A 22,826-nucleotide genomic window follows, 5' to 3' on the forward strand; every position below is an offset into this window, starting at 1 on the left:
TTACAGATCCAGGATTGTGGGTAAATAACTGATACCAAAATCATGGACTGAAACTAAATGCCAAAAAATATATTATTACATTGTTTGGAAAGTCATCTACCCCAGGGAAATACCATATTGACTATACGTCCCTAAGAGTTGACCCAGTTGTTCGAGATTTGAGAACTTATGTGGACAGTGACCTAACTTTTGACCATGTGTCTGTTGTTGTGAGAAAGTCCTACTGTATTCCACAGCTTATAAACAAAGGGATTGTATCTAGATCTTGGGATGTTTTTATTCCCCTTTAATCAGCCATCATTAGGCCAGTCATTGAATATAATGCCCCCTTAGGGTGTATCTGTCCAGACACATGCAACAACTGGAATGTCCAAAGAGATGACTTACTAATATCATACAAGGCCTAAATCACATGTCTTAAGTGGACTGACTTAAAGCCCTGTCACTATACGTGGTATCACACAGACTGCTAAATGGTGATCTGTGTCTGGCATACAAGGCATCCTCCTACCCAGTACTGATAGAGTTACTTTACATCAGCAAGACAATTGGCAGCTGAAATACTTAGTCTATGGATCTCAACCTCTTCTGCAACATTAACAGAATGGTTTGGAGGGGCAGGTATAATCTCACAGAAAATACTGCTACTCTGGAACAGACTCTCCATCCGTATAAAAAAAAAGTTCATCCCTGTCTTTTTCAAGTGCAGTACAGATCTATAGATGGGAAACATAAAATTAACTCCTGTACTTTTAATGGACAGAGACAATTCCTAAATGATTTATTCCATGCAGTGGTCCCGTCAAATTATCTATGTTATGATGCCTCTTATTCTCATTAGAGATAATGTATGATTATTGACCATGGAATGGGTAAGGCCAATCTTTAACCAAATGGGATAGGTTAATTTGAGCTCAAAAAGGGAAACTGGCTAGGTTTAAAATGGCCCAAAAGTGCAGCTAGCCTAGTTTTTATCTATGAACCTGTAAATGGGGGACTGTGCAAGATAATGAATCAGGCTCCTGCCAGCCATACCAGTATCCCATTACTTGGCTGTCTCCGCCCATTTACCATAACTACTGCTTAAACCTGTCAGCATGCATACTAATGTGTTTCCATATCATTAAAGGAATCTCCTGCCAAGGATAACCCAATGTCCAGCCAGTATAACAAAGCCTTTAGTACTTACAGGTATTGCATGTCACACGTATGCATCCTGTGACAGGTGTTGTACATAAAGGTGGTGTACAGACGTACACATTCAGAACTTCTTTGCCACCAGTTTGAAAACCATCACTGAGCATTGGTCTGATGCCCTTCTGCTGTGCTGGTTATCAAGTCTTGTTTCAGATAAGTGCCCCATTTAGGGTGTCTTCTTATCTTTCTTTTTCTTTAGTGCTATTAAGTTCATATCATCCTGAAAGGGAGAATGTCAGTGTGGGAGGCAGATTCCCCATTAAGAGCTGCATAACCATTATCTTTTCTGTTTGGGTTCTTCCCAGAACCATAAACAGTGTCCTGTCTGCCTGGCTTTTGTCCCTAAGACCCTATGTAGTTGTCTCTCTTCCTTATATATTTACCTCAGAAAACAACATCTTAAGCTGTTGGCTCAGGGTGCTATGGCAGAATCTTCCTATCCCAAGGGTCAGCATTCTACCGCAAAAAAGGCCCCAAAAATTAGGTCTGACATGGCTGCTGTCCATCTTCCCCCAGATGTCTTTCTTGAGGTTAGTGAAAGCCTGGAGGATCATCCGGTGGTTTCATCGGACTCCTCTGCCATGAACTTGTCTGAGGCCGGCATGGATCTGTCTTCTCGGACATACTTGGAAACTTTACAAACATCTGCTTTGGATGTTGAAGGGGAACCTAGGCTGATTATATCTGAGAGACCAAGAAGGATATGATCCTGATCTTAGTCACGTAGTTGATTCCCACTTTGCTTATTGAATATTACCCAGGGTATGACCCTCTGAAGGTGTTTCATTTGGATGCCCCACAGAAAAAGAAACAGAAAATCAAACATATTTCCATGGTAATTAAGGATCCCTAACATGAATGGCAGGGTTATTCAGTGCTTTGATTACTTTAAAGCCTTCTGAAGAGGTGTCTGTGCCTGCCCCTCCCTGGTCTTCCACTCCCCTTAAAAGACCCATAGAACTGGATTCTTCCAATGAAGATCTGGATAGAGGGGAAGAATACCTTGCTTACTCTTCTAAAATTCCTTCCCCCCTTGGACTATGATCCTAAGGAAGAGGCCACTTTTAGTCCAGATTTCCCTCTGGAGGATCTCTCCTTTGAGAATACTATTGTCTGAATAATGGAATTCTTTAAGTGGGATTGTCCTCAAGTTTCTGAAATTCAGAAAAGATATTATGAGCTCCTCCAGATGGAGTCTCCTAGCACATCAGCTGTTCTTCCTGTTCTGGCTGCCCTTCTTGAATACCTTTTCAACAGCTTTTGTGGTTCTTGATTCTTGGCCCTCTGCACCCAAGAAACCTGATAGATTTTGCAAAATGCCTGAGGAATTTAAATTGCTTTATAAATGCCCTTCTGCTGACCCTTCTGTAGTGTCAGTTTCTTCTGACAAGACCTCCCAGTTATTGTCCTCTACCAGATTGCTACCTTCAGATAAAAGTAGCAGGGCTATGGAGAGGTTTGATAAAAAAGTTTATACTGCTGCCACTGTATCTTTTAGTGCTATCAGTTACCAAACTCGTATGACATCTATGTTATGGCCCTCCATTCTCAGGTTCTCAAAGTGGTTTCTGACCTTCCTAACTCCAAGGGGAATGCTTCAGCCCTTTCCCTGTTGGCCTTTACCTTTTTTTTTTACTTTTAATTAAAAAAATAAGTCTCCCGTTTCATGGACTGACATGAAATTTGTGTCAAACCGGAGCCAGTCCATGGACCAGCAGTTGACAAACATTGGCCTATGTCATAAGTGATAATTTGATAAAGATGTTTTTTGTTTAAAAGAAAAACTTTTATAATTTTCCACAGTGACAAGGTTTCCTTGAGAATTAATCCTTCTTTTTATGCATAAAATGGTATCCAAGTTTACTTTAAGCCAAATTATCCATCTCTTCATGTTCTTTCTTGAAAACCAAAATGAGAACGAAAGGATACTTCATACCTTGGAAGTCCACAGACAACTTAGGTCCTATCTTGACAGAACAAAACTTTCAGAGCTACCAGTCAGTTATTGAGTTCTTGTGAAAGTAAGAAGAAGGGACAACCTGCGCTAAGCAAGCTGTTTCCATGTGAATGTCTCTAGCTTTTACCTTTTGTTTTTACCTGCACACCAAAACTATTCCAGGCAAGGTCAAGGCACATTCTACCAGAGCATTGACTTCATCTATGACTTTTTGGAAAAGGTTGGACTCTAGAAGTATTCTAGAAGCTGCAGGCTGGTCCTCTGTAAATAGTTTTACAATGCACTACAAGTTAGATTCCTTTGACAAGGTCTAGGTCAAGCTTTGCTAGAACCATTCTCCAGAGGCTTCTGGACCTTTTTACTTTCACCTCTGAGTGCTGAGCTGTGATAATCTACTGATAGTGCATAGACTACTGCAGCAGTGATCAGTATGAAGAGCATAGTACAGATCAGTATGAATAGCATAGTACAGTTATGTAAGCAAAGTTATTGTAACAGTAGATGTTCAAATAGTCACTGCTGCAGTAGGCACTCAGGCTGCCCACCCCCCTTGGTTTTTGATTTTTGTTTTTTTATGCCAGGGTGCGGATATTTATTTTTTGTTCATGGCAATGTCATCTGAAGGTTTGGAGTCCATCTCTCAGTTGTCATGAAATCTCTGAAGGGAGTGGCACTACAAACCTCGCATTTTTATTCAGCTAAATGTTTGGGTGTGTTTAATGTGTTCTGAAGCTTTGGAAGCTGACCGGCTGATATCCTATGCAAGATATAATCTATATTGCTTAAGCTACTGCAGCAGTGATCATTCGAACATCTATTGTTATGGTACGTTTACTTAGAGGGCTGTACTTTCTACATTATCTGTGTCAGTTATTATCTTCTTGCCTTTCTTAACCTTTTTATCCAGATTCACCTCACGACCATCTTTACCTTTCTACCCATAGTTCCCCCTTTCTACCCTGCCTTACGTGAAACATTTTTTGAAAGGGGTTTTACATATTTATTTCTCCTAGAGGACAGGTGGCTCCTTCTTGGTATCTTCATTTTGTATTGGAAAAAACTTACACCTGTTCCTTTTAAACCTGCTCATCAGGCTGATTGGAAGTGCTTGTCTTGGAAAACAGTGTTACTTGTTGCTCTCACTTCTACAAAAAGGGTGCCTGAGTTGCATCCTCTTATGGTGATTCAGCCCTAGGTGATCTTTCGCAAAGATAGGGTAACTTTCAGAACCAATCCTTCCTTCATCCCTAAATTTGTTTGAGAGTGTACATTGACCCAGGCTTCATGTTCTTGTTTTCTTTCCAGAACCAAAAAATAAAGATGTAAGAATTCTACATGCTCTGGGTGTTCACAGCCAACTGAAAACCTCCAGGAATTGTAATTATCGGTTTATCTCCTATAAAGATAACAAAAAGGGAAATCAGTGTCAATACATTTTCCAAATCATTGTCTAATGCTAATGCTTATCGTTATTCTCATCTTATTAAGACATTTCCAAGCAAAGCCACAACTTGTTCTCCAAGGACTATGGCTTTTTGGAAAGAGATGGACTCTAAAGAGTCAGCAGCTTAGTTTTCTGTGCATGTTTTTTGTCTGTTGGGAGAGTGGCCTAATAGTTAAGGTGTTTGCCTTACAAGCACAAGGTGCAGGGTTTGAGTGTCACAAGGGATAATTGCCTAGGCTTCAAATGGCTCGCAAGGGCAGTTAGCTTAGTATGAATCTATGAAATCTATGAAAATCTACATTTACCAAACACTAAAAGCTGTATTCTCTCTTTCACTCTCTTCCTCTGTAGGTCCAGAACAGGCTTTGTTAAGGCTGTTCTGCAAAGGATCCTGTACTGAGATCCTTCGTCCTCCTCCTTTTCCTTCTAAGCTGTGGTATTCATCTCGTATAGCTAAGGCTACTGCAGCAGTGATTTATTGATAAACATTGTGCAAGTAAACTTACCATATCATTTGGTGTTCAAACTGATCACTGTTGAAGTAAGAGCACCTCTTACATCCCATCTTCTCAACATCCCTCTTCTTTTTATTGTTTTTTACTGCCAGGGGTAGTTTTTATTTATTTATGTTTATTTTTTATGATTCCTTCCTTTTCCTCGCACATATCTCTCTGGCAGGGCTGTAGCTTCTCTTGTTTTGAACCAAGAAACCTCTGAGATTTTGACACCCTAACCAATGTCTATACCATGCTCCTCAAACTTTTTAGTGGTTAGGGCATGTGGAAGGTGACCTAAAGCTTTGGAAACTGGCCAGTTGTCTGATCCTAGGCAAGATACGTTCCATATAACTTAGGCTATTGCAGCTATGGTCTGCTTGAACATCTACTGTTATTTTTAAGTTTATTTACACAATTGTACTTTCTTCCCATTCAAGAACTAGAAACTCTACGTCCATTGCTAATTTTAGCCTCACTGACTAAAACAGTAAAGTTAAACTTAGGGCAAAACTGCAGTCTTTTTTGTCAGTATTGTCTGCAGGGCATATTCATTTTGATAATGCATCTTATTACGAGCAGCTGGATGATATGTCACTTAAAGGAAAACTCCATCCTGTCATCCCCTGTCATACCTCATTCTCATCTCATCCAGGTATTTTATTCTCATTAATAAAAGCTGTATTTCCATTTGTTAACTGGGTTGGGGAGCTAGACCAAGAACCCTTTACAGACATGGTACAGGCCATGGCACCATTAGAGTAGAACATCAAATAAATGTAATAGAATTATGTTAGAATACCAAGTTTGTATAACAAATGATCACAAACATCAGTTAATATATGGATACAAAAATCAGGCAAAATACAAAGTAATAGTTCATTTTTATGAGTTATTATAATATATATTTTATAACTTCGTAAGACACTCTACACTCAAAGATTACAGAGATCCATCAGTGTGTAAGAGTAAAGTCAGCATATTAAATGATAGGAAGTTCATTACTGCAGTTTTATTACAATATGCATTACTACATTTGAGCATTTTAGTTTGTATAATTTATTGTATGAGATCATTCACTGGCATCCAGGACGATAGCATTGTCTGGTTACTGTACTTTTAGCATATCAAATTAGCCACTGTCACTTTAAGAGATATGCAGTTCCATGCTGCCTTCAGAGGTTCACTTGTTAGCTTTCTAAATGTTACCATATTGCTTTCATCATTAATGGACTGTTGTTAAGGGGTTCCATGTAACAGGTGCAGTTTCATTGCTGTCATTTTCACCTGTCACTTCTCTAAAGGGGAGATCTTTATAGTTTTATTGCTTTCTTATTTTTTCTTGGTGTATAATGTGTCACAGTTGCTGTTAATTATTTTAGCAAGTGGACAATGTCCCAGAAATTACCAATTGAAAATAAGGGAATTTAATAATAGGGTAGCTTATGCAGTGATTGAAAACCAGCTGACTTGTAGTATTGAGAAGCAGTGGTGCTAGCTTGAATAGGAAAGTCTCCTAAACCTGCGAGTTTTACTTAATATAGTCTGTAGCAGGACAGTGTTCTGGGAGTGTCCAGGGTTATAAGAAAAAAGTGTGTTTTCTTGCCTGGACTCAAGATTCCTTCTGTTGCTTTTCCAGAATCATAAGGTAGAATTGCCGGGTCTATATCAGAACATCGAAAGTTCATACTTTTGAATGTTCTTACATTGACCCCTATTCAGCGAATGCTGAAAATAGCGAAACGACAGATAACCAAATTTTTCTTAGGGAAAGAATTTGGTTGTCCGTTTCTGTCGTTTCGTTATTTTCAGCGCTGTGGTGGAAAGTTACGGGTCAGGTTCAGGTAAGTGTGCGACTGGGAGTGGGTTAGGTGAGTTAGGGTTAGGGTGCAAGGGAGTTATGTGAGTGATTGTGTGGACATGAGGGTTAGGGCGGGTTAGGTGAGTTAGGGTTAGTGCGCGGGTAAGGTGAGTGTGTGATAGTGATGGACCTTAGGGTTAGGGTTAAGGTAAGTGGATAGTTAGTGGTGTTTGTACAGTTTAGTGTAGGGTTAGCTGTAAGATTTTAGGTGTATGCGTGTGGATTGCTGTTTGTTTGGTGTGCTTGTGTTGTGTGTATGTGCTTTGGAACAACGAATATTTTCCCTAGGAAAAAATTCGCTGTTCTGAATGTTCGATGTTGTCAGCATTCGCTGATTAGGGGTTGATGTAAGAACATTCGAAAATGTGAACTTTCGGTGTTCTGATAAAGACCCAGAATTGCCAGTTTATAGCTTGCTCTCAGTTGTTTCCACTGCTTATCTGTACAAAGCTAAGTGTGGGTCCTAGAGTTAAGAGAAGGTTTAAACCAGCCTCCTAAATATTTATACTGTTTGACTAATTCCACTGATTTATTAGGAGGATCAGTTACTGTTTTGTTGTAAGGCCAGATAAATATGTTAGAATAATGCCTTTGGAATATATATATTTTTTTGCTTGTTTTTGCACTTCTGAGAAAAAATTAGGTTGTCAATATAGATTGTTAAATTTATTTTTAGAAAGCCATCTGTCCATTTTTTTATGGACGAGCCTAGCTCTTTCACATAGAGAGATAAAGACCTCAGACAACTTGAGTTTGACTAGCTGCTTGAATGTTCTAAGAGTCAGTCAGGAGAGATGGAGTGAGCAGCAGATGCGGGCTCACACATCCTGGAGTGAATGAATGATAATTTATTAGGTCTGGCCAATCTCCACCATGCATTTGGAGGCCTGCAGGCAGTGAATAAGGCCATAGACCAGGGACATGAGCTTCTTCCAACCAAGATGGTGATGGCCACCAGCTACAGCATATGGTTGAAAGAAGATACATGTTGTAGGAGGACATAGCTGGGCTTTCTTGGTGATGCGAGTACTTATTTCAGCCATCAGAGGATGGGATGGGTTTAGGCTCATAAGTGGAAAAAGCTTTGATGTTTGTCAGAACATTGGGTCTGCAATCAGCTCTCACCTCTCAAGGAACACATGAGGAAGGAACAGTTCTTACCCTGAGGGGAATGAATGGGCCAATAGACCACAGGGATCTCATGGCTGGCAGGCAACTGGGGACAAAAGCAATGTATTATTAAAGAGGGAAAAAAGAAGGGTGCCCAGTACAGAACTCTGTACTACCCCTTTTCTGAATTGTTGTTCTTCTGAGATAACTTTAACAGTTAGAGCTAACAGTTTTACTTGACTAAGTAGTAACTGAAGAGTAATAAAGCATTAATTATGTCGTAAAGGACAATACCAGCTAAATGTCATATTTTTCTTATCATAAATTATTTTATTCCCCCTTTAGTGCAACCAAAAATGCCATATATAAAGAAAACATTCAAGTAGGAAGCCTTATCTCTGCACTGCAGTTTGACTTTTTGTGCAGTTTATATTACTTTGTTTTGGTGTTTGTCACATTATCTGTAGCATCATGTATGCTAAGAGATAGATAGAGCTCAGACTTTTATAATCGTAAAACTAATTAATTTAATGGGTCACTAAATCAACCTGAGGGTTCAATTAAGAAGTTCAAAGCTTGGGACCGACATTAGTCTTTTTATGAATATAAGCAGTCACAGATTACCAATGTTAACATAATTAGAAAATATAAATTGAAACTATGAACTACAGTTCAAAATATGAACAAAATTACTAAATAAGCTTCTCTTTAAAGCCTAACATTCCACCATAACTTTAAAATGTCATGTAAGAAATGGCTGCTAATAGAAATCAAAGGCTGTCATTGCAAAAGAAAATCTTACCAGAGGCAGTTATAATGGTAGAAATCAATGTATTGTTAATGGAAGCCACTAGAGAAGTATCACAGTAAATGTTCTTCCCTTCTCAGTGCAGTCTTTCTCTAAATTCTTGGCATACTATTGCGTATGTTGGCAATCTATTTAAGTAATGGTGTATGATGGTTATGGTACACCATTCATAAATGATACAGTAGTATGTGATGGCACACACGAGTATGTTCATGGCTGGCACACCTGACTGCAGTGTTGAATTATGTGATTGTGCACAGGTGCTACAAGCCAGCTACACAGGGTTTTGAGACTGCATGCTGCAATACCCTTCTACTGGATGTATTCATTTGCTTGTAGACACACAGCCTTATAGTTCTACCTCTACCACACTGTTTTTTCTCTGTACTGTACTGTACGTGTGAAGTTCCCAGTAGACAAACATGTCAGGACTTCAAAGATGCATGAGTGCATCAAGTATAATCTGCATCAACAAAATATGTTCAAAACAAGAAAAGGTAAACAATAGTAAATAAACTGTATAAAATGTGTCTGGTATTGAACTTCCAGTCATTATACCACAGACTTTAAACAGCAATTGTAAAACATGTTTGTGTTCGTGTGTACACGCGCACACACACACACACACACACACACACACACACACACACACACACACACACACACACACACACACACACACACACACACACACACAAAGTCCATGCCAGCACACTGAAAAGTAATATGCTTCAATTCATAGTACTGAGTGTACAATGTTAACATGCTGAAATCAAAATATCTACTCCCATATATGTGCAGACAGCTAGACTTGCCCTACCACCACCACAGTACCCGTGCTGGTGCTCATTGCCGATTTTCACAACAGAGGAATGATATTGCTTGTTTACTGGCTGTGTACTGCAGCAGAGTATGTATGTAGTATGTGTATGCTATTAGTAAGTATTTTGAGTTCAACACTGTAAAATGTCAGCATTTTCATATTTTAGTATTTTGCGTTTATGAATGTAGGAGTGCTTGTGCAAATGTTAGAGGGTTGGAGTAAGGGCTAAGTTAGAGTATAGATGTAATGTGTGTGTTTATATGTCTTGTATATGTTCCTTGTCAGAGATATCACATGTTGTGGTACTGTTACATGAAGGGTTTTCTAAGTTAAGGTGTTGGTTTGGCTTAGGGACAGGGGCACGGTTAGGGTTAGCTGTTAATTAATATGGTGGAGTGGGATGTGACACAAGTTCAATCAAAGTGAAGTAACTGCCTTGTCATATTTTTTTCTTTGTTAGTATGTGGTATTAAAAGGACTGCATTTTGCTAAATTCCAGGAATTATGGCTGGAATTCCTTTTAGTACAAAAGCTGGTGACTGTGATATAAAATATTGCTTTATGAGTTAATTCCTCTGTGAAAAGTCTGAGGTGTATTACAGTATGCATAATTATTCATACACAAATATATAGATATTGGGAGAGAAGATTATGATCGGCTCACCAGTAATAACCCGCTTTTTATGTGTTTGAGAAATTGATGCCAAGAAATTCACCTTGAAGGACACATTATGGGTACAGACAGCAGGCAGAAACAAATCTTTTGCACTGCTGCTGTCATTTGCTACTCAGTGCAGGCAGATTTAACTGCTGAGCAGTAGACCCGACCTTAACAATTTAAGTGGGGAGTACTTAATAGTTGTTAAGGTTAGGTCATGCACTACTGTGGTGCTTAACTGCTTTGTTTTTTTCTGAATATTAGAGCGTGCTCATTGTGCTGCATGCACTACATGTATATTATGTGTATGTGTGTGTGTTTGACTTTACCATATATATCTTTTATTTGCAAGTGACCATAGAATGGAGGTAGGCATGGCACAAGCAATCAAGTATTTATGTGCAAGATCACTCTTTCCCCTGTGTTGCATGCATGCACACACATATATATGTATGTGTGTGTGTATATATATATATATATATATATATATATATATATATATATATATATATATGGTAATACTTTTGAGTGGAATGCTCAAAATTTGGCATCTATTTGATCGATACATTTTGGTCAACAGAGAAACAGATGGTTGACAGGTGTGTGAGACTGACAATCCCCAGGTAGGGGAATATTCCCTTTCCCTGAGGAATGTACGATCTTGCAGATAGGGGGTGTGGGAGATGCAGGGATATTGCACCACTGCAAAAAACACTTGCTTTTTATTTTGCATGCTCCAAGGTTAATCCTTGGAGCATGCACAATAGCCTGTCGATGTTTCACGTCAATATTTTATCTGCTCGATGTAGAGTACTACATCATGTGTGGGAAAAAAAACTTGCCTTTGGGGTATTTTGCATGTGAAAATAGTTTTTCAATGAGTTTGTATTCAGTATAATTTTGTTTGAGAGGTTTGAGAATGATTGGTATTTTTATAATTATTTACATGTACATATATATGTAAAGATGCATATACATATAAATATGGATATAAAGAAAGAGATCAATTTTCAAGAAATGTATTTAATACTTATTTTTGTTCATTGAAAGGACATGGCGGCTTTTAAAATAGCAGCATTACAGAAATCGTTGGATGACAGTGTGCCTTCATCAGAGCTGGAACAAGCTAATAAACAGTACAATGAGCTGACTGCCAAATACAGAGACCTTCTTCAAAAAGACAATATGCTTGTCCAAAGAGCCACTCACTTAGAACATCTGGAGGTAAGCTGTCAACAGTAACCCAAATAAATGGTATACACTTCCTTTTTAATACACCTGTTTGTTGTTCATCTTACGTGTTTCATTTTTTTTTTTTAATGTTATCGAAGCATAGATTCCCTTTTCTTTTTCATTTACTTTCATATTTGACTATAAGGTTGGATGCGGACACTCCTAGAAGCTTTGTCATCCATTCCATGCTTACCATAGACAAACTAAAAAGCTTCGTTCAGTATAAGTTCATGTTTTGTACTGGCTACCTTAATTATTTAGGGATGTAGCAGTCAGGGGATAGAGCCTGGATGTTGAGCAAAGGACAGCATATGAAAACAGAGCTGCAGTGGTAACAAGTATAGCAGTAGTGTGCTAACATGTGGCTCTGGAACAGCAAACCTGACCGAAGTAAAGGATCTCAGAACTAAGGACTGGTAGCATATTGTGTGGGTGTGTGCCCCTGACTGCAGTGCAGCAGCACAGTTGGAATTAATGGCAGGCCTCCAGAAGGACACTACTACTTTATTACAGTGGCCAACAGATAGACTAGTGTGGGTATACACAGCAGCTTAGCAACCCCTTTCATTTTATAAATAACAAGGAAATGATGTATAAGGGGAAAGTAGGAACGGGGAGAAGAGCAAGCAGAGATAAACACTTAAGTATAACAGTAAGGCATGAATGGGTGTGGGGTAGAAAGGGTATTTTATTGTTGGATATGGCCTTTTGTAATTTTTATAGTTCAAGTTTGAGTATATTTAAGTGCTTGAGTCCAAACACTGTATAAAAATTGCAAACGGGAAACCATAAAACAATGAAAATAATTAAAATGTTAATCAATTAACTGTAAGTAAGATTAAACAAGTCCAGTTTTAAAGCACTTTTAAAACTAGCCAAGTGTGCCATGCAACCCACTAGGTAAAAGATTCCACAAAAGTAAGACCTTGGTATCTAAATGAACAACAATCTGAAGAGTCAAGGTTGTAAGATGGAATGGTCAAAAGGTTGAGGAAGCTGGAACATAGGGTACCTAAAGGTTCACATCTCTATAGGAGATCCTTTAGATAAGGTGGGCCAAGTTTGTGAAGGAAAAGGTGTACCAAAATAAGAATTTTGTAAGTAATGCAATGTTTAATTAGTAGCCATTGTAAATTCTGAAGAGTAGGTGTAATGTGACGATGTTTTCTAGTGCCAGCAAGCAACTGAGAGCCAGAATTTTGCACATGTTGAAGACTTGCAGTATCAGAGTCAGGTAGACCAAAAGGTAAAGCTTTGCAGTAGTCCAGGTGAAAAGGTTTATGGGTGTGGACTACTGTATGGAGATTATTGGGAGGAGTAAGGTGCTTGGCCTGGGTGATATTCAGGAAATGGAGAAATAAGATCATTTGATGACAGCTGAAATATGGTCCTTAAGCTTCAGCCTAACTTCATGAATCACTCTAAGATCTCACACCTTAGACACAAATTTAAGTTTGCCATCACAACAAGTAATATTAGGTGACAAAACAGGAAGGGAGGAGTTTCTCAGGATAGCATGAATTACCATGTGTTGAACGTCTGCCTATTACTGACTATCCAGTCATGGAAAAGTTCCATCTTGTAAGAAAGGGAAGTAAGAGCAGACACAGAGTCTAGAAAAAGTGAGAAGAGCACCTGTGTGTCATCAGTGTAGCAATATATGGTAATCCTTTCGAATGGATAACATCTGCTAGAGACAATAAGTAGATAGCAGGAATAGTTGGACCAATAATACAGTTCTTTGGTACCCCACAGTCCAGAGGGTAAGCAGAGGAGGAATTTCCCCCTGAAACTACACTTTGCGCATGCCCTGATAAATAAGATGCAAATCAATCCAGGACACTACCAGAGAGGCCACAGTAAATGCTATAAAAAAAGAGTATGGTCCACTAAATCAAATGCATATGAGAAATGAAGGAGGAGAAAAACAGAATAATGATGCTGATCTTTCACAACAAGGAGATTGTTAAAATCTCTGGTAACAACTGTCTCATTGTTGTACCAGACCCAAAAGTCAGACTGGAATGGATTGACAGTGGCCTGATTACTTGTTGAGCAATAAATGATAAGACACCCAAATGATGGGTCAAGATTTAGCATATTCAAATGAGTTGGTACATCCAGTCTTAGTTTAACTACATTTTAAAGTATCACAGTGAATAAGAGCAACCCCACTCTCAGGATGAACAGATCTATCAAAGTGAAAAATTGTATAACCTGAGGAAAAGAAGAGTTGGTGGAAAAGGTAATGAGGGAGGGCTGGGGTTGAGTTAGAGGGAGAAGAGTAGGTAGCAGAGGCATACAGAGTCACAGGCAGAAGTAGTATACACAAAAGGTGAGGAAGACAATGGGTGGACACACATTAACAGGGGGTGGGCAGTTGGTGATCAGGATGGTTGTACAATGAATAAAGAATGAAAAATGACACATAAGGGAGGAAACACACTACTATGGGTATGGGTGAGTCTTCTGACAGTGTTGGCTGCCAGGCTAACCCAGAAGGCAACAAAACCAGCCATCACTCTTAGCAGTGGCCAGTGTCATGAACCAGTTGCTCCTGTCGATTCCTGATGAGTGGGGCTTGCTCAGCATGTGACTTCACCCGTTATGTTGGAAGGTGCTTCATTTTACCAGGATGAGCATCCATTTGCCATTGGACCTCTACAGTGGCCAGCCTCCTCAGCTGAAGCCGGAGTACCAGTGGAGATGTCTGTGGACAAACTTCAGAAGAGGATCCTTCTCCTGAGAGTCAGAGACAGTGAACACCATTAACCCCCTGCAGATCATCTCTAGCAGAGGGGCCACTGTAATCCTCCTTAGAGACAGAACTGGTGAGCACTGGTGACTCAATACCAGATGAGGTGGATAATAGAGACCAAGGTCAGTATGGCACCTCCTCCTTGTCTTCCACAGCTGCAACTGCAGAAGGATGAAACAGTGGGGAAAAAAATGATCACACACTGACATGATACAAACACAGTTTCATTTGTACAGTGGACTGGCACAGAACATACACACTCAAAACTCAATGCCCAGAGAGGTACTTCCACCTTCTGTTTGACCCAGCCATACTAAGGCAGTGCTCCTCAGCAGTTGCAAAACAAAGCAAGTAGTGTTAAGATTAAACAGTATATGTTTGCAGTGGACCTCTTGCTCACTCCCTTGAAGCACTGCCTTCTGTTGGGGAAGCAGGTCAGGGTGGTGCCATCTGATGTTATCATAATGATGATAACACTCCTTTCCAGAATAAGTGATGACACGGGCATTGCTCAGGGCCTCTGCCAGCTCATCTCAGGCATACACCTTATTCAAGAGGTCATCATAGGGGCCCAAAAAAGAGGTTCTTAAAATCCTTGTGCAGGAAATACAGGAAAATGTTGCTCTCCCAGGCATCAAGCAGGAGCACTGCTTTTCCCATCCCAGAAGTAGGTATGGCTGCACAGTATGTCCCATCTTGGAACAATACGATAACCCTGTGTGCACAGACATATATTTGTGAATCCTGTGTCACGTAACTTAATGTTGCACTGCAACATCCTGTGTGCATACACATAACATATTTCATGAGTCATGAGCAGTTGCAACTGACTCCTTAATGAGAAGATCTGGCTGGTTATGTTCTCAGAATTTACCTCTTGATTTTTAATATGAGCTCCTGAATACTTATCTGGATAAAGTCTTTTTTTGTTTGTTAAACAAGAAACATCTTTATTAAATTATCACGTATGACATAGGAATCCTAGATTTATATAAATGAAAACAAACCATACTGATATAATTTTAGTTGCAAGCATTATATATCGTAGACCATATTGACATAATTTTAGTTGCAAGCATTATACATCTCTTATAATCTACCATCTCATTGTCAGTCAAAGATTACATAGCTCATTTAAATCCTGCCTTCTTTTAAAACTCATTCCTTCCCTGTATGTATTGTTCCCACACTTCTCATATTTTCTATGTAATTTGCTCCTTTCCTTTTCTAAAGATCCCAATTCCAGGTGTTTTATCTCTGTTACTATATTCACTACTTCTAGTACAGTTGTTTTAGACTTTGAGTTCCATTTTCACGTGATTGTTTTTTTGGCAGCCGCCATAAATAGACTCTGCAAGGCCATACTGTGTCTAGGCAGTTCCGATTCTATATTATAGCTGAGAAAAATCATTTTCCTAGGTACACCAATTTTGCCTACCCAGAATCTCTGATAGAGTAATCTGCAGGGAATAATGTCAGACCTGGCCCCATCCCCATGCTGTGTTATACCACCCCTTCTCTCCTTTCATCCTTATCTCTGCCACTACTGTATGGAGACGGTCAGACCTGGCCCCATCCCCATGCTATGTTATACCACCCCTTCTCTTCTTTCCTCCTTATCTCTGCCACTACTGTATGGAGACTATGTCAGACCTGGCCCCATCACCATGCTGTGTTATACCACTATGTCAGACCTGGTAAAATGTATTTTCAATGTGTTGGGCCAGATCTAACATCTGCTGACTACAGAAGTAATGCAAACCAGGGCTAGTAATATCCTACTATAACAGAGTATGGCCTTCCAATCATTTCTTTGCTGTCATCACATAACTCAATGCCAAAAAAAGGAGAGCATAAATCTAGTCCCCCCCACACCAAGCCATTCCATAGTCTGATTACTTGGCTAGTTCTCCATTTCTCCCCACTGCCATAAACAGAAACTCTCAGTGTGCATACTTTCTGCTTTACCTCTACAATGATTACAGATACTTGTATTTTATTAAAAACTTTTACTTCAAATTTTGTAGCACAAACACTAACAGACATTTGCTAAACAAAGTAATACAGTCTCACAACGAGAACAGACTTGGCATTACAACTTCTATGCTTTTGAAACTTACATTCTCTGGAACGGCACAAACTCACATTGAAAGAAAATGCATCTGGCCATTGGCATGTTATGTTTGCCTTTGAGCTGTTTTCAAACCATCAGCCTCTTGCACACATTATTCACTAAGCGGTTTCCTGTCTGTAGCGACACTGAAAAGACTACAATTTTGTACAAAAGGCCAAAACTGCTTATGGGATAGTGCACATTCCCAAAACGCAGGTGTGCAGTAGAAGAAACCCACCATAATACTGAGCTGAAAACAATGACAGTATGCAGCACAAACATTTCAAATGTCCCTCCTCACCAAGTGTTTCTGATCCTGTAACATAAAGTGAACGTCACAGTCAAGTAAATCACAATCTAAGTAAATAGAACAAAACTCAGAAAGCTGTTCGCTTCTGATGTAACAATGAAGACGCCAGCATGAAGCCAAACAAAAAGAAATAACATACAAAGTTTTACCCACTGTTAGTTGCACATGGATAATCTGATGCTTCGTGCTGTGCCAACAACCTGGAGGTGTGGGTATCTGACAAATATTGATACTCCCCCTCCTTTTGTGGTTTGGTCCAAGTTTTGGGGCCGAAAAGCATGGTATGAGGTATAATCTGGTAGTGCTGGGGTGCTCTCGGGAGCCTTGAACCAGGTTTCTGTTACTGCACAGATATCGATGTTCTCCATGTTATGGAGAGTTTCGAGTGCATGCATCTTGAGGTTTAGACTTCTGGCATTGAGTAGCATTACTCTTAGTTTCTTATCCCTTGTGATACCTACGGAGGTGGGTTTGTCTTTTGACCCTTGCCTAAAAAAGCCACTATGGGGGTAGCAAGAGCCTTTGCCACAGGCCTGCCTTTTTCCTCTGGACTACTACATCCTGTGATTGACTGACTCTCTGCCCCCTCACGCCCTATCCATTTTACTTGTCACCTGTCAATCTACTGAGGCACTACTCAGTCTCTGTTCATCTGGGCATCAGTCAAGGCTTTTCCTTCTACACCACCAATTGCTCATTGGACACCTCTCATTTGCATGTTGTGAGGCCTTTTGCCTCAAGTACATTCACTCACCTGCTTATAACAGAAAAGATCACGGATGCATAAATGGCAGCATGCAAGCTGTTAATAACAAATCCATCTTAATATTTTTTCCCAAAGCAAGTTATGTTTCAATAATTATGTGTTTTAAATGAGGCATACTACATGCACTCCCTCCCCCCAAATTGGTAGGTCTTTATCAGACAAGCAATTCATTCCATATGGTCAGATAACATAAATAAAAAGTTACATTTTCCATAAGTCACTTTAGAAGTTAAATTAAAATAAAAATGATATTGAAACAAATAAATGAAAAAGGGCACATATACTGACATGGGTCAACTTTCATTCACTGAAAACGCATTTCATGAATTGCTTTGGACACCTTTTAGCGTTGGATTTATTCTCATTGTTGCTGTTACCCAGACTATTTTTTACTATGACAAGTTTGCCAAAATCCCCAAAATAACGATAGACTGCGACATGAAACACTGTAGTTTACGTATAACAAGGCTCATAACCCCAAGATGTGGCTTAAGTTTACTTTCATATAGAAACTCGGATAGAAAAGAAAAAACAGTGGTCTTACAAATATTAATAAAATACTAACATATACTGCAGAACCTGCATCTCCACGTTTGCGCACAGCAAAAGAAAACAGTAATCAATATTCAAATTAGCATTTATATAGGCATGCTTTCATAAGGTAAATAAGCATGTACCTGTTCCAAATGTTCATAGGTTTATACTAGGCTATCTGCCCTAAGGCATTTATAAGCCTAGCCCAGAGTTGTGTGGCTTACGCCACCCCTTATGTTAAAAAATACTGTGCCCATTACTTTGTTGTGCCTCTGTCCAGCAGTGACACAGAGATGATTCCCGGGGTAAACCTACGATCTCCCATCCACCGGTCAAGATTTCTCTTGAACAGAGCCAGCGAGGTGCTCTGCCTCACATGGACCAGGATTTTATTCCACAACATAGGGAGTCTCTGGGTGACAAATCTATCCCTCCAGCATGTCCTATTTATATCCATGCTAAGGTTTAAGTCGCTTGCTCTAGTGGATCTGGTAGATTTGGATTTTTTGAGGTGGAGCATGTCCATTAATTCCAGGTTGGACATGGCCTTGTATGTCAGGCACAGGTCACCTCTGAGCAGGCGGTATGCGACTGAATAGAGCTGGAGTTTCTTCAGTCTGGCAGCATATGACAGATTTTGGAGTCCCTTTATCCTTTTGGGGTCTCTCCAATTGCTGCAGGTGTCTGGTGAGATACATCCCGAATGGGGCATTGTAGTCTATGATTGGTCTGATAAGTGAAGAGTACAGGGGAACAATGACCTCACTTGATCTGGATGTGAATCCCTTCATGATCAGGTGGGCAATGTAGAAGGTTTTTCTAACCACTTTCTAACCACTAAGCACAGACATCGATGTTCTCCATACTGAGAAGGGCCTCAAGTGCGTGCATTTTGAGATTTAGACTTCTGGCATTGAGCAGCATTACCCTTAGTTTCTTCCCATTTTTATTTTCTAGGGTGGTAGGTTTAGAATTTGAGCCTTGCCTAAAAAAGGCACTATGGGGGTGGCAAGAGCCTTAGCCAATAACCGGAATCCCAGGGGTGACAGGAGCAAGCAGTCCCTTGCGAAGCAGCGTGGCTTGTCAAGCATGTCAACCCAGGCAGACAGACACTGGATCCCCTTTGAATGACACCAGAAATTAAGCCAATTGTTAAAGCTGATCATCTTGGTGAAGGAAGGATGCTGCTCAGGGTCAGGGTCATACCTGCCTGGGCTACATAATCAGAGAGCTCCTCTATGTCTCTTTTCATGTAGTCCAGGGAGGTACGTCTCAGGTCGTTCACACCAGCATGGACAATGACTGTCATATTTGTACTTGCTGTGGAGTGACCCGAGTGCTTGTGTTATGTGGCGGATTCTAGCGCCCGATAGGCAGCTTACTGTGACCCTCTCCTTGTTCAGCCTGGAACATTAAGAGATGGAACATTAAGAGCTATACTCGCCTACCTCCTTCTCAGACTCATTTTCTCTGCTCATTTTTCCTACAGAATTTACAAATAGCTTATTTATTTAATTCATTTATTTTCTCAAGGACATAATTTAAAAGCTCAAACTAATGAGAATGGTTTTAAAACCCTGACTCAAAGGATAAAAAATGTATACTACCATAGGAGCAACTGAAATGCACTGGTGTAAAAATCAAACCCCACAATGACTTGGTGCCTCACCTGAATAATATACAGACAAAATTAGTATAGGTTTTTTTCATTGTACCATTTTTCTCACAATCAATCACTGAACACAGATTACAAACAATTTGACATGAAACCTTTAACCACAGTATACTGACATGCAACCACCTGCCTATGTTCGACATACTTTGTGCGGTGACACTAAGCTCAGTAGTCCAAAAATTTTTTCTAATCTACACAGCACAGAATTTTACCAAGTTAGTCTGGCCACATGAAGAAAGACATCACAGTACGGTTATCCTTTTAAACCACATTCGGTTAAGCAGCCACAATGGTATCTCATGGCTGCATGACTTTTAGTGTGAGTGTGCTAGTAACTGTATTTTGTTTCTTTTTTTTTTGATTCTTCACTTCAGGTTGACACTGAATATTACCAAGGAAATTAATCTAGCTAGACCTCTGGTGTACAGGAGGTGGTCTGGTGATGTGAGACTATATGCCTGAAATTCAGTATCTAGTAAAAAGAATGAAAACAAAACAAACAAAGTAGCTCCAGTAAGCCACAAGTTCAAAAGAAACTGGAACCAAAATAGTAAAATAGCGTTTTCGCTCCTGCAAAAGCAGAAGCTTCATCAGCATACAAAGAGCACAAGCTCACAAATTTTTAAAACCTTCACTAGTGACCAGTTGTTGATGTAACTTCCTGTTAATGAACACAAAGTGCAATTAAAGCAAAATGCCAACCATACATAAAAAATATTAAAAAGTATATGTTAAAAAGTTCTAAAAACTGTGTATGTGGGTATAATGCAAGCAAGTAAATAAACTCAATTACGTAACAGCCATACCTGTATAAATACAGGTAAGCAAACAGCAACAGGTCCCCCAAAAACATATATAGCCATATGTAACATTACACTAGCCACAGTAACAACAAATACGAGTCCCAGACATCAGATGAAATAATAAAAAGTGCAATGAAGCACTACTAAAAAACTGTAAATTAAGATACCTCAATCATTCCTTTCTGGGGTAAACAAGGGACACAAAAATTGTCGAAATTCAGTATCTGATAGCATTCATTCTGTGAACCCCTGGAAAATTTCTGACTAATGTCTCTTGAGTAATTATAATTAGTAAATAACGCCAAATACCGGTTGCTGGCAATACGCCTCATTGGAACCACGTAAGCAAACAAATAATCCAAGTATCGTTATAACATAAAAGGTCCTCTGCACACGCTGTATCCACAAATAACGCCAACGGAAGGAAAATCTTCTTTATTGGATTTATTTATCCACTAGTGGATTTATATGGTTTTTATGTCAGTCTTGTTTTTGAAATTTGTTCCAATAAAGAAGATTTTCCTTCCGTTGGCGTTATTGTCAGCAACCGATATTTGGCGTTATTTGTTTTGTGGTGTTTACACTTTTACTAATTATAATTAGTAACGTTAATCCTGTTTAGATTTAAGCCCATAACTTGTTTTCCGTCATACAATCAGGGCCGGCCTTAGCTGAAATGGCACCCTAGGCGAAGTAGTGCTCCGGCACCCCCTTACGCCCTACCCACAACATACTCACAAAACAACCCTATTTGAGCCACACCCACAGGTAGGTCACTCCCGAAGAAAGCCACTACAGTAATTTCCTTAAATCATTTAAATGCATAAGAAGAAAAATATACCTTGTAATGTAATTAAATTTTCAAACAAGAAAAAAAAAAGATCTGCTTTTGCCACTACAATTATCAAGAGTATGTTCTGTTATTGTAACACCTGATAGGAAGAGCTTGAATGTGTCCTCTGAGTTGTAGATGATGTACCCATTCCTATCAGATAAGAAAGTTATGTACTTATACAGGGAAACTAATCACCATATCATAATATTCATAATACATAACTGTATTACAACCGAGTTACACAAAAATCCAAAGTACTGGATTTTAAGTGAGTAAAATTTGGCAACATAAAAAAGTGACTTATAGTAAGGTTCTATCACATAAACTAGAAGGAGAAACACTGAAGAAGAATCAGCACCACAAACACACAGATTGCACACCACTGCACGTGGCAACCCTACAAAAACAAAAATGGAAATACTACATTTGTTAGAATTAATAGAAAATATGAAGGAGTGCACACTGACATTCAGGAAACAAACTTGGAGAGAGATACAGAATTAAGTCAGCTAAAGTAGAGGGAGGCAGATATCAGAAAAACAAAAGCCTGGTGAGGAAACGGCAACAACCACCAAGATGAAAGGAAAGAAAAAACATGTTACAAGTGCAGAAACAGTGAACATAAGCCATCACAAAAGTACTGAATTGAGACAAATGGGAATGAATTTGAAGCTAGACCACTACAGAAAAGGCAGACATAATGAACAGCAACTTCTGATTTGAGCAACAATAATAAAGAGTAGCTGGTTCTACAATGGTGGTGGTGAAAGACTGACAGTTTGGACAAAATATCTGGCCCATATTGGGGATTCGATAATTTTAAAATGAATGAAGAGGAAAATTAGTGAACCCCATTCCCGATCACTTGAATCGGGATGGGTCATGATTAGATGGTGACTCTTTACTGTTTAAAAAAAGATTGAATTTACCTTCAAAAGACAGACCTGCAGAAAGAGAAGGGAAACTACAAACCAGTTAGACAGACAGCTGTTGTAAAATGAAAAGGAAGTCACTTCAGAAGGCTGGAAATACTTCCTGAATATATCAACTTATGAAGCACAGGACTCAAGTCTCCAGATTTTTTGATGTGTAGGGAACCATTTGATTATGCCTGATTTCTAACACATGCAACAAAGTAGTCAAAGGCAGGTAATGCTATGTTTGGTGATATTTCCCCTATGCTGCAGGCTTGCATTACCAGCTGAGGCTGGACTGGGAATACATTACCCTATGACTCCCCCCTGCAGTACATTTACAAGTTAAAGAAGACTAGACTCATCGAAATGGAGGAGAGGGGCGGGGCACTAGACCAACCATCACCCACTTAGAGCTGAGTAAAGGAAAAAGGTCAACACTGTTGTGAATAACTATAATTTAATTTAATTCCCCTTTACCCATATATGTAAATAACTTACATGTCCAGTCAAGATGGAAGAAAGTTGCTTTT

The 22,826-nt window shown here is 39.3% G+C and overlaps 1 protein-coding gene across 1 annotated transcript in view; it reads left to right on the plus strand.

The window, feature by feature from the left end:
- The window catches only part of CEP290 (centrosomal protein 290), a 3,346,332-nt gene that overhangs the window by 1,520,441 nt on the left and 1,803,065 nt on the right, over positions 1-22,826 (plus strand). Inside the window, exon 25 of the mRNA XM_044087863.1 lies at positions 11,403-11,576. Coding sequence (XP_043943798.1) covers positions 11,403-11,576 — 174 coding nt within the window. The remainder of the gene's footprint in view (positions 1-11,402; positions 11,577-22,826) is intronic.

The sequence above is a fragment of the Protopterus annectens genome, chromosome 11.part0, assembly GCF_019279795.1.
Source record: "Protopterus annectens isolate FY-2018-M chromosome 11.part0, PAN1.0, whole genome shotgun sequence".
NCBI lineage: Eukaryota > Metazoa > Chordata > Ceratodontiformes > Protopteridae > Protopterus > Protopterus annectens.